We start from the raw sequence: 13,226 nt of genomic DNA on the forward strand, positions 1-13,226 counted from the left end.
GGTTCAAGTCTGGGCTCTGGCTGGGCCAATCAAGGACATTCAGAGAATTGTCCCCGAAGCCACTCCTGTGTTGTCTTGGCTGTGTGCTTAAGGTCGTTGTCCTATTGGAAAGTGAGCAGGTTTTCATCAAGGATCTCTCTACTTTGTGCCATTCATCTTTCCATTGATCCTGACCACTCTCCCAGTCACTGTTACTGAAAAACATCCCCACAGCATGATGCTGCCACCAACACGCTTCCTCCAGACGTGACGCTTGGCATTCAGGCCAACGAGTTCAATCTTGGTTTCATCAGACAGAGAATCTTTCTCATGGTCTGAGAGTCCTTTAGGTGCCTTTTTACTGAGGAGTGGCTTCCGTCTGGCCACTCTACCATAAAGGCCTGATTGGTGGAGTGCTGGAGAGATTGTTGTCCTTCTGGAAGGTTCTCCCATCTCCATAGAAGAACTCTGGAGCTCTGTCAGTGCCCATCGGGTTCTTGGTCACCTCCCTGACCAAGGCCCTTCTCCCCCGATTGTTCAGTTTGGCCGGGTGGCCAGCTCTAGGAAGAGTCTTGGTGGTTCCAACCTTATTCCATTTAAGAATGATGGAGGCCACTGTGTTCTTGGGGACCTTCAATGCTGCTGAAATGTGTTGGTACCCTTCCCCAGATCTGTGCCTCGACACAATCCTGTGTCGGAGCTCTACGGACAATTCCTTCAATCTCATGGCTTGGTTTTTGTTCTGACATGCACTGTCATCTGTGGGACCTTATATAGACAGGTGTGTGCCTTTTACAAATCATGTCCAATTAATTACATTTACCTCAGGTGGACTCCAATCAAGTTGTAGAAACATCTCAAGGATGATCAATGGAAACATGATTTACCTGAGCTCAATTTCGAGTCTCATAGCAAAGGGTCTGATTACTTATGTAAAAAGGTATTTCTGTTTTTATTTTTTATAAATTTGCAAAAAAATCTAAAACCTGTTGTGTGGAGGAAACGTTTTTATTTGATCCATTTTAGAATAAGGCTGTAATGTAACAAAGTGGAAAAAGTCAAGGGGTCTGAATACTTTACGAATGCACTGTATGTGTACGTGCAAGACAGGTCCCCTGTTGAGCCCTTCAAGGCGCATACCGTATGCTCTCATGATTATCACACTCCAGTCGCTCTGACCTTGTATATCACTGCAACACACTCACACAGATTATAACAACATTGAATTTAGTATTGTAAGACCTATTGGCTCATACTGACATTTGGCTTTTTTATCCACACATTTATTAGTAGTTGCTGAGTGTGAATGACAACCACAGATAAGCATCACTATGTGAGGTGTGAAAGATGACTACTAAAATGACCAAGCAGTTTAACAGACAATGTCACTGAATACAACAGACCAGAAGAAGATTCAGAGTAATCTTTCTTTTATGCCGTTTTAATGTCTGAGGAAAAGGTTGAATAACAAGCTACTAAAGCAATAGTACATGAGGGGGTGTGGTGTAATGGCCACTATACCACAGCTAAGGCCTGTTCTTAGGAACGATGTAAAGCGGAGTGCCTGGATACAGCCTTTAGCTGTGGTATATTGGCCATATACCACAAACCCCCTAGGTGCCTTATTGCTATTATAAACTGGTTACCAATGTAATTAGAGCAATAAAAAGACATGTTTTGTCAAATCCAGGGCATACCACGGATGTCAGCCGATCAGTATACAGGGCTCAAACAACCCAGTTTATAATTGTTGTTATTCAACAAGGGCTACTGCAAAGTTAAGAATGAGGCCATAGGTTACCTGCAAGAGAGGAGATGACCAACACAGTTCCTGCTGTTCTCAAGGCCATGTTGCATCTCCCACCCTGTAGTTTTAGAAACAAAGTTGGACAACAAAAACGTAATGAATCCAGAAGTGATATTATTTTATTTCATGCTGACTTGAGCAACCCAAGGATATAGCCCCTTAATCAAGCACCTTAATCAACTGTTTTCAACTGTGCATTGTACCATTGGCACTTCATTTGAAAAGGACCTTGTAGCCAAAACATTGATCTTTAAAGAAAAGTCTATTTTATCCTTTTGCCCTAATTTCTTTACTCTGTTATGGCAGCACAAAACACAGTGTAAAAGTGCATTACATTGAATAGCATTACTGCACCCAGTAATTTAAATCAATATTTTCAGATGGAATCAATCATACTTAGTCAGAATGTAAGGTATTTTCAGGGTCTTGTATGTTAACTTACTGATGGTGCATGGGAACAACAAGAAGGTTATGTGGTGTAGGATTGACACATCAGGTGCCAAAATATAAATGCAATGTGCAACAACTTCAAAGACTGAGGTATATTTCATATAAGGAAATCAGCCAATTGAAATAAATGAATGAGGCCCTAATCTATGGATTTTACATGTCTGGGCAGGGGTGCAGTCTTGGGTGGGCCTGGGAGGGCAGAGACCCACCCACTTGGATGTTAAGTTACTACCTCCAACTGTTGACTGTCACATCCTAAAAAACAACATTCATATAATGAGCAGCATGCATGCATACCTGCTGTGGCTTTAGATGGGGTCACTAACCATATCTCTCCTCTGGCTTTTCCTAGATTACGGTGGGTGGAGACGAGTGGAGCTACATCGCCTCCCAGGGCCCTCTTTCGAACACCTGTCTGGACTTCTGGCAAATGGTGTGGGAGCAGGGTGTGGCCATCATCGCCATGGTTACAGCTGAAGAGGTGTGTGTGTGTGTGTGTGTGTGTTAAACTGATCTTGGTGCCTGTCAGAAGTGTAAGTTGTTATTGAATGTCCTCAGATCTAGCAGTAACATGACCCTTTGACCTTTCTGTAGCAGGTTTCTCAGCTCAATCCTTCTGGCTAACCTTTAACCTTTTCCTCTAACCCCCTTTGCAGGAGGGTGGCAGGGAAAAGAGTTTCCGCTACTGGCCACGGCTGGGCTCTCGCCACAACACGGTGACATACGGACGCTTTAAAATCACTACGCGCTTCAGGACGGACTCTGGCTGCTATGCCACCACGGGCCTGAAGATCAAACACCTGCTGACGGGCCATGAGCGCACCGTATGGCACCTGCAGTACACAGACTGGCCCGACCACGGCTGCCCCGAGGACTTCAAAGGCTTCCTCTGTGAGTGGATCGGTTGAAATCTAGATGTAACGTGTATTCAAACCAGGAATTCGCTTTAAGATTGTCAATCTATATTCCAAGGGAAAGGTCAAGAAGGCAGTTCCAGTCTAATTTGAAGGGGTGATTAATTGGCACTTTGTTGTAAAATCCTATTTTTTCATTAAGAGTTTGGTTAATATAATAAAAATGTATCTATTTATTTTTTTACCCAGCGTATCTGGAGGAGATCCAGTCAGTGAGGAGACACACCAACAGCACCAGCGACCCAAAGAACACCAACCTACCCGTGCTGGTCCACTGTAGTGCTGGAGTGGGCCGCACCGGGGTGGTCATACTCACTGAGATCATGATCGCCTGTCTGGAACACAACGAGGTAAAAAAACAAGCTCACGTCTATGTATATTACCATTACAGTAATGGTCTACTGGGCTATATAGTGGGATCTGCATATTGCCATTACATTGCTGAGCTATGTAGAACTTCTAAAAACATTCTGTAAGGGTTAATGCTTCTCTTTGTTTTATGTTAGGACAGTGTGAATCATGTCGCCAGGCTTGAACCCTAGTCTATTCCATCAGTAATGCAGGCATTGGTCAGTTTAGATCAGGGATGGGCAACTGCCGGCTCAAGGGACCCCCTTTTTAAGGCCCTTGGATCAATTTCCCCCCCCCAAAAAAAAATAATAATTTGATTTCATTAACTTGCAAGTTAGACTAGTAAAATACACAGAGTGCAATTTCAAAATTTGGTTGTGCATCAGCAGTTTTTCTCTCATGTCAGCAGTCTGTGATAGTCAATTAGCCCATGTCGGCTAAGAATTTTTTATTGCTAAGTTAGTTTAGGGCCAGCTATCTAAACGTTTTATCACGGTCAAATTACCGGCCGGGGGGCCCCCATTGATTTTGTTAGTCTCAATTAATCTATTAAAAACTGTAAACATTTCTCTACACCCTATGGCAAAATTTATAGAATTACAGGAAATTAGCTGTAAAAAAGCTAATTTTCCTCTCCGCCCCATGGAAAAATTTGTAGATTTGCATTGTTAGTTATAAATTTGCTAAATCTCACCCCCCCCTCATGGCAAAATGTATAGAATTGCCGCGAACTTGCCTTAAAACTAGTACATGTTCTCTACAACCCATGGCAAAATAGAATTGTACAAAATTAAAATGTAAAACATTTCTCTCCACTGTCAAGAGGGGGGCCAATAAAATGTTTTGCTCGCAATGGGGCGCAACTGCGGCCCCTCATGAGTTTAGATTTTTTTTTTTTGTGGTACCCACCCCCATCAAAGTTGCCCGCCCATCCCTGGTTTAGCTCAAGAGGCCCATGAACAAATCCAATAACATACTCCTTTTTGAAAGTGTCTGTGTCCTGTTTCCCCCTCTTTCCTCCAGATGCTGGACGTCCCGACCGTCCTGAACATGCTCCGGCAGCAACGCATGATGATGGTGCAGACCATCTCACAATACACCTTCATTTACAAAGTCCTTATCCAGTTCCTTCGCAACTCCAGGCTAATCTAATCTAAGCGTAATCCTCAGCAGCCCCCCCCCCCCCCCCCAAAGGTTTGTGTCAGCCACGAGGAAGCATCTGTGGCTTTTAGCTCCAAAATGATGGTGCTGGTGGATGGTCCTTTTTCGAAAGTGTTAATGGAGGCGTGAATGCGATAAAACCTGACAATGAAAGGATCGCATGACTTTGTGCGTGTCCCCCTCTTGAACAGTATTAATGAGATTTGACTGTAGGATTTTTACACTACACAATTAATGACATGAAACCCAGCACTTGAAACCCAGACATGAAACCCAGCACTCTGATTATTGTATATCAATATCATTAATTACAGATATTTGTTTATCACAGATTTTTAGTTTTGACGATTTGTGTGCTGTGCTGGATGATGGTCTTTATAAAGGACTTGACTAATGTTTTGATTGACAATTCCTGAAGGAAGTTAAAATCACACTTTGATTATGTTGGACTACTGTTTGTTGACCGTGGAAGATGAGAATGGCCACTTTTTTAAATGAAGGGCATCTTTGGTGAACTGCACTTGTATCTAAGGAGTGTAGATGTGTTTCCATGTCTCTACTGTGGTGGTTTAGGATTTCTCCTTTGCTCTTATTTGGCTTAGCAATAGGCCTGACACTAAGACCATGTATTGATTTATAAGTGGGGTTAATTTTATGTTCCCCCGATGGTACCACAAACCTCACTTTGGGGGAAAACTGGGTATTTGTAACCAAAGAGCTAAAGTCATTCAATAGCTACACACATCATGTTGAGTTATTCAGGTGTCTACCAAAGAATCTTTACTGTTAAACACAAACACACATTGAGGTATTTGGACATAACTGGAATTGATGGTATTACATTAGCACCCATTCTGTCTCTCCCATATAGCACTATATCAGATGTGGCTCACACATAATGTGCAATCCGCAGTTGATATAATAACTAAGTGTTTTCCCCGCCACTGTTTTGATAAAAAGATGAGGAATGGGACTGGAGAAATGTAACCACTCTCAAATTCATAGACAGGGCCATGTGTGCAAGGACTGACCATCCATGATATCAAAATTATCGTTTGAACCATGTTTTGAGGCTATACCGTGTTTGTTTACATTGGCTTTTACATTTACTTTGTTTACAAACATTGGAGTAAAACCAGCTTATATTTTAAGTTCTGATGGGATACGGCAGTTGAACTAAGCTCATGATGCATTTATACGTTTTATATTCTTCAAGAATCAATGGGCACATTCATTTGTAAGTAAAAAAAATAATGGATGTAGTAACTGCAGATGAACCCTTAAGTACATTCCATTCTAACTGATGTGTGCCTAAATGGTTGGTGGACTCTGGGATAAGACAGTTTCAATTGAAAAAGGATGTGCAGTCGCAAAGTATTCCGACCCCTTGACTTTTTCCACATTTTGTTACGTTACAGCCTTATTCTAAAATTGATTAAATATATTTTTCCCCCTCAATCTACATACAATACTCCATAATGACAAAGCAAAAACAGGTTTAGACATTTTATTTAAAAAATGTAATCACATTTACATACACTAAGAAAATATTAAGATGGGCAAAAGAACACAGACACTGGACAGAGGAACTGCATAGAAGGCCAGCATCCCGGAGTCGCCTCTTCACTGTTGACGTTGACACGGGTGTTTTGCGGGTACTATTTAATGATGCTGCCAGTTGAGGACTTGTGAGGCATCTGTTTCTCAAACTAGACACACTAATGTACTTGTCCTCTTGCTCAGTTGTGCACCGGGGCCTCCCACTCTTTCTATTTTGGTTAGAGCCAGTTTGATCTGTTCTGTGAAGGGAGTAGTACACAGCGTTGTGAGAGCGCTTCAGTTTCTCGGCAATTTGTCGCATGGAATAGCCTTCATTTCTCAGAACAAGAATAGACTGACGAGTTTCAGAAGAAAGTTATTTGTTTTCAGGCCATTTTGAGCCTGTAATTGAACCCACAAACGCTGATGCTCCAGATACACAACTAGTCTAAAGTACAGTTTTTTTTTTATTGCTTCTTTCAGGAAAACAGTTGTGCTAACATAATTGCAAAAGGGTTTTCTAATGATCAATTAGCCTTTTAAAATAATAAACTTGGCTTAGCTAACACAACATGCCATTGGAACACAGGAGTGATGGTTGCTGATAATGGGCCTATGTAGATATTCCATTTAAAATCATTTCCATCTACAGTAGTAACAATGACTACACTGTATTTCTGATCAATTTTATGTTATTTTAATGGACAAAAAAAATATATTTTCTTTCAAAAACAAGGACATTTCTAAGTGACCCCAAGCTTTTGAACGGTAGTGTAACTATTTAGTCAGACCCTTTACTCAGTACTTTGTCGAAGCAGCACTGGCAGCGATTACATCCTCGAGTCTTCTTAGCTACAAGCTTGGCAGAAGCTACAAGCTTGGCAGAGTGCCCATCGGGTTCTTGGTCACCTCCCTACGGACAATTCCTTTGACCATGGCTTGGTTTTTGCTCTGACATGCACTGTCAACTGTGGGACCTTATATAGTGTGCCATTCCAAATCATGGCCAATTAATTGAATTTACTACAGGTGGACTCAAAGTTGTAGAAACATCTCAAGGATGAACAACGGGAACAGAATGCAGCTGAGCTTAATTTTGAGTCTCATAGCAAAGGGTCTGAATACTTATGTAAATTACGTATTTGTTTTATTTTGCAAACATTTCTAAATATTTTTTCACTTTGCCATTATGGGTTATTGCATATAGATTGAGAGAAATGATTTAATCAATTTTAGAATAAGGCTGCAACAATGGGGGGTCTGAATACTTTCTGAATGCACTGTAGGTCAGAAAGCAGTTTGTAAGGAGATAGGTATTGAGACATGGCCATTGATTGATTACTTCAGTCAGATTCATGTGTACAAGATGGAAAAAGGATTGAGAAATGAGGAGGAAAGGTTTGGTTTGTAGTGGATGATTTACATATTTAGCCGTTCAGAGACTGAACGCTGCTGATCCATACTAATTTAAACACACAGAATGTGTTTTAAAATGAGTGCCATAACTATTGTTGAGGAAATACCCCTTTACAGCGAGCTTTCTTTATATCTGGAAAAAAAGTGCCTACATATATATTTTTTAAGTGTAGAAATCTGCATTGAAAGGGCTTTATGTATTGCACATATGAAGGAAACAACACTGATGGAATTTGTGTTGTGAATGACAATCTTTAAATTGCTTCTTTTTTTTTTTTTTTCTTGCATCGTTCGTATCAGTTTCTTTTGACATCATAGTACCATGAAGTAATCTGTTCTACTCATCTTATGGAGAAACACGTGATGTGTTCAATGGCCCTCTTCACGAAGGCAACATCCCAATAGTAACAAATAGCTTCCTTTCCTTGTCTCCTTTGAGTGCTAAATTTGAAAGAACTTGATTGGGTTAGATCTTTTTAATGTCACCTATGTTCACGGCCATGATCAAAAAGAGGCAAGGAAAAGCAAGTATTTCATGAGAATTCAGACCTACACATTCATTGGAAAGCACAAATCATATTTTGTCATCCTGTTCCCTAGCAGTGCTTGGTATGTTGAACTAAGTACCATGCTCATTAGTGTAAGGAGGTTGTGTCAGGGCTGTATTACAGATGTGTTTAGTGGACTATGATTGGTTCAGAGTATCACTGGCAGCAGTTATCCTGGGTACAGTGCTTGTTTTCACCCCAGTGAGACATTTGGCCCACCTCTGCTACAGAGAAAGAGACATCCTGTCGTTAAAACAGGCCTAACCACAGTGACAACCAATACATGCTGGACCAGAGTTAAGATCCTATATATCAGGTCAAATTGGTTCCCAAATGGCACCCTATTCCCTACTGTTCCCTACACTACCATTGACAGGGGTGCATAGAGGCTATTTTCAAAAGTAGTGCACTAGAGAGTAGGGTGCCATTTTGGACTGATCTTTTTGCTAGCCTATAGCCACAGTAACTGTAAAGGGATCTTTTTTTAAATGAATTGCTGTCAGAATTTCAGAAAGTATTTTGACTGACATGTATATCCTTATGAGGACCATCTGGTCAAAGCAGTCTATCAGGAATGATGATTCCAAAAGCAGGTTCCAACATTGCAACCAGAAGATTTTGACAAAAGAGTAATATTCTCTTCCAGAAAGGTGGGTTTGATAAGGCTTGCTTTAGAATGAGGTTTGAATTTGTTTAGGTGTGAAACTGTTTTAAACTTTTACCATATTTATTAGATTGAACTGGAAAAAACTCATAACCTGTAAACTGAGTGGACATTGGTTGGCTTATAGAACAGAACTGGATTTTAAAGGCCCTTGTACATGCTGCTTCAATTTTTTTTTACAAGATCATGCTGATTATTGATTTGAGTCTTATGTTGTGGAAGTTGTTACAGAATGTTACTCATTTGTAACTGAGGCTACAGTTTGGCCCATATATGATCTCCTAATAATGTTATACCGGTTTGCTATGCTGTACACATTGAAATCCTCAGTTTTAAAGCACCATGTTGTTGTAACCAATTTAGACCTATTACCTGTATAAAATGAAGGAAAAAAACGAATTATTCCATTGTAAAAAAATATATATATTTAAAGGAGTAATTTCTGCTAAGATTAAGTATTTGAAAGAATTGTGATATGAGTATTTTGTAGGAAACAGCTGAACTGAATCACAGTCTTACGTGAAGGCATACGATATTTTGTTTTTGTGTTCTCTGTAACTCAGACCATGTACATCCTGCCAACTGCTGGACATATAGGAAAGTGCATTTATCATCATGGTCACATCAGCACCAGATGGAAGACTACCGTCATTTACACTGCACACCATCACTTTTATGCCATATACAATACATGGAAATATAGCTACACTGTTATTCCAAATGATATGAATCGCCTAAGTAAATAAATCACAGTGTTCTTAGATTAAAACAATAGCTATTGATTGAACATTTAGGGAAGCGGGGGGGACGACAGGCCTAGTGAAATGAATTGAGACTGCATTCACGGGCAACGCTGCATATCGGCTCAATCAGAAATGACCGTTACATTTCAATCACATTTGTAACGCTTCAGCTTTATAGACTGAATTGAGAGAGAGCGGTATTTGAGCTAGGGCTATCGCTGCATGGAACTTAAAAAATGATTTTTTTTCTCTTTGAAAGAGCGGGGATACAGTGCCATCTGAAACCATTAAGTGCTCATTGTCGGACTTTTGACTATAGTTCCGCACGGCAGCCAACCTTCGCGCTCAGACGAGTAAACGGCTAGTACGTTGCAATTAACTTTAGTTAACTATTAACACAATATGCTTACACAATAATACATATAGGAGCAGTCATCATAGTACATCAGGACGCATAACTGCAACGCGTTTCGACAACTAATCTTTCTCAGGCAGCTTTGTGGACATGTCTCTAGAAATAGAGGTGGGGACAAGTAAATGTCACATGACAGGTAGGCCTAAATAACTAGGCTATATACAAAATCAATATACATCACGTCATTGTAGAGGCAACATGAAAAGTACATATAAAAAAAATATATGTTTATTATTATTAAGAACGGCACAGTAATGTTGTCTATACAAAGATAGCTTTATGCACGTCCTATCAGAGCTGCGTGCAGAAAATAGGTTGTATAAAAATAAAAAAAACAGAGGCAGGCACACTGGCGATGATCAAAAACTCAACAATGAAATACACAAAATACAATATATTGGTAAATCTAGGAAGGACTATGTATACTAGAGTAAACCGTTTAGCTCTAGTTGTTTGTTTAATCCTTGGGTAGGCACAGTATCTTGAAGGTGGCTCCACCAATTCCAGCACTGAGCTGGCCTGCAACGTCCCTTCCTAGACTACGCTATATAATACACAAATATGTGGACACCCCTTCAAATGAGTGTATTTTGCTATTTCAGCTACACCCGTTGCAGACGGGTGTATAAAATCGAGCACACAGCCATGCAATCTCTAGAGACAAACATTGGTAGTAGAACGGCCTTACTGAAGAGCTCAGTGACTGTGAACATGGCACCCTTCCAACTAGTAAATTCGTCAAATTTCTGCCCTGCTAGAGCTGCCCCGGTCAACTGTAAGTGCTGCTATTGTGAAGTGGAAACATCTAGGAGCAACAACTCAGTGGTAGGCCGCACAAGCTCACAGAACAGAACGGCGGAGTGCTGAAGCACATAGGGCGCAAAAATCCTCTGTCCTTTGTTGCAACACTTACTGAATTCCGAACTGCCTCTGGAAGCAACGTCAGCACAAGAACTGTTCTTCTGGAGCTTCATGAAATGGGTTTCCATGGCCGAGTAGCCGCACACAAGCCTCAGGTCACCATGCGCAATGCCAAGCATCGGCTCGAGTGGTGTAAAGCTCAGCCATTGGACTCTGGAGCAGTGGAAAAGCCTTCTCTGGAGTAATGAATCACGCTTCACCATCTAGCAGTCCGACGGACAAATCTGGGTTTGGTGGATGCCAGGAGAATGCTTCCTGTCCCAATGCATAGTGCCAACTGTCACGTTTGGTGGAAGAGGAATAATGGTCTGGGGATGTTTCTCATTTTCAGGGAATGGGGAACTAATCAGGATAGAAGAGAAAATGAATAAAGCAATGTACAGAAAAGTCCTTGAGGAAAACCTGCTGCCCTCTGCAAGAACGCTGATACTGGGATGGAAGTTCACCTTTCAGCATGACAATGAAGCACACAGCCCGAAGCACACAGTCAAAGCTACAGTGGAATTGCTAAGGAATAAAAAGATACATGTCCAATTGAAAATTTGTGGCATTTCTTGAAGATTGCTGTCCATCAACACTCCCCAAGGAACTTGACCTAGCTTGAACGGTTTTGTAAAGAAGAATGTTCATATATTGCCAAATCTGCAGTGCATTTGGAAAGTATTCAGACCTCTTGACTTTTTCCACATTGTTACGTTACAGCCTAATTCTAAAATGGTTTCAATTGTTTTTCAATCTACACACACTACCACATAATGTCAAACCAAAAACAGGTTTTTAGAAATGTTTGCAAATGTGAAGAAAGAAAATACTGAAATATCACTTTAAGAAAATATATATCATAAGTATTCAGACCCTTTACTCAGTACTTTGCTGAAGCACCTTTGGCAGCGATTACAGCCTTGAGTCTTTTTGGTATGATGTATTTGTATTTGTACCTGTATTTGGGCAATTTCTCCCATTCTTCTCTGCAGATCCTCTCGAGCTGTGTCAGGTTGAATGGGGAGCGTCGCTCCACAGCTATTTTCAGGTCTCTCCAGAGGTGTTCAATCGGGTTCAAGTCCGGACTCTGGCTGGGCCACTCAAGCACATTCGGAGACTTGTTCCAAAGCCACTCCTGTGTTGTCTTGGCTGTGTGCTTAGGGTCGTTGTTCTGTTGGAAGGTGAATCTTCGCCCCCAGTCTGAGGTCCCGAGCACTCTGGAGCAGGTTTTCATCAAGGATCTCTCTGTACTTTGCTCCATTCATCTTTCCCTCAATCCTGACTCGCCTCCCAGTCCCTCCCGGTGAAAAAGATCCCCACAGCATGATGCTGTCGCCACCATGCTTCACCGTAGAGATGGTGCCTGGTTTCCTCCAGACGTGAGGCTTGACATTCAGTTCAAAGAGTTAAATCTTGGTTTCATCAGACCAGAGAATCTTGTTTCTCATGGTCTGTCCTTTTCATGGTCTGTCCAACTCCAAGCAGGCTGTCATGCCCTTTACTGAGGAGTGGCTTCCGTCTGACCACTATACCATAAAAGCCTGATTGGTGGAGTGCAGCAGAGATGGTTGTCCTTCTGGAAGGTTCTCCCATCTCCACAGAGGAACTCTGGAGCTCTGTCAGATTGACCATTGGGTTCTTGGTCACCTCCCTGACCACGGCCCTACTCCCCCGATTGCTCAGTTTGGCCGGGCGGCCAGGTCTAGGAAGAGTCTTGGTGGTTCCAAACTTCTTCCATTTAAAAATGAGACCACTGTGTTCTTGGGGACCTTCAATGCTGCAGAAATGTTTTGGTACCCTTCCACAGACCTGTGCCTCCACACAATCCTGTCTGAGCCCTACTGACAATTCCTTCAACCGCATGGCTTCATTTCTGCTCTGACATGCACTGTCAACTGTGGTACCTTGTATAGACAGATGTGTGCCTTTCTAAATCATGTCCAATCCATTGAATTTACCACATGGGGAGTCCAATCCAGTTGTAGGAACATCAAAAGGATGATCAATGGGAACAGGATGCACCTGAGCTCAATTTCGCATCTTTGCGAATGCAAAGGGTCTGAATACTTATGTAAATAAGGAATTGTTTTTTATTTTTAATACATTTACAAGAATTTAAAAAAATCTGTTTTCACTTTGTCATTATGGGTTATTGTGTATAGATTGAGGAATTTAATGAATTTTACAATAAGGCTGTAATGTAACAAAATGTGGAAAAGGTCAAGAGTTCTAAATACGAAGTTGGTAGAAACTTATTTCAGCACTCACAGCTGAAATTGCTGCCGAAGGTGCTTCCGCCAAGTATTAAATCAGGGGGATGGAGACTTATCCAGTTA

At 41.3% G+C, this 13,226-nt stretch overlaps 1 protein-coding gene across 2 annotated transcripts in view; it reads left to right on the forward strand.

Annotated features, from left to right (window-relative positions):
- The window catches only part of ptpn21 (protein tyrosine phosphatase non-receptor type 21), a 29,082-nt gene extending 23,043 nt beyond the window's left edge, over positions 1-6,039 (forward strand). For both annotated transcript variants that reach the window (XM_021574083.2, XM_021574084.2), the window contains 4 exons: positions 2,589-2,717; positions 2,893-3,127; positions 3,340-3,500; positions 4,525-6,039. In XM_021574083.2, coding sequence (XP_021429758.1) covers positions 2,589-2,717; positions 2,893-3,127; positions 3,340-3,500; positions 4,525-4,653 — 654 coding nt within the window. In that variant the 3' untranslated portion in view covers positions 4,654-6,039. The remainder of the gene's footprint in view (positions 1-2,588; positions 2,718-2,892; positions 3,128-3,339; positions 3,501-4,524) is intronic.
- The last annotated feature ends 7,187 nt before the right edge of the window (positions 6,040-13,226 follow it).

Source organism: Oncorhynchus mykiss, chromosome 19 (assembly GCF_013265735.2).
Source record: "Oncorhynchus mykiss isolate Arlee chromosome 19, USDA_OmykA_1.1, whole genome shotgun sequence".
Classification (NCBI taxonomy): Eukaryota; Metazoa; Chordata; class Actinopteri; order Salmoniformes; family Salmonidae; genus Oncorhynchus; species Oncorhynchus mykiss.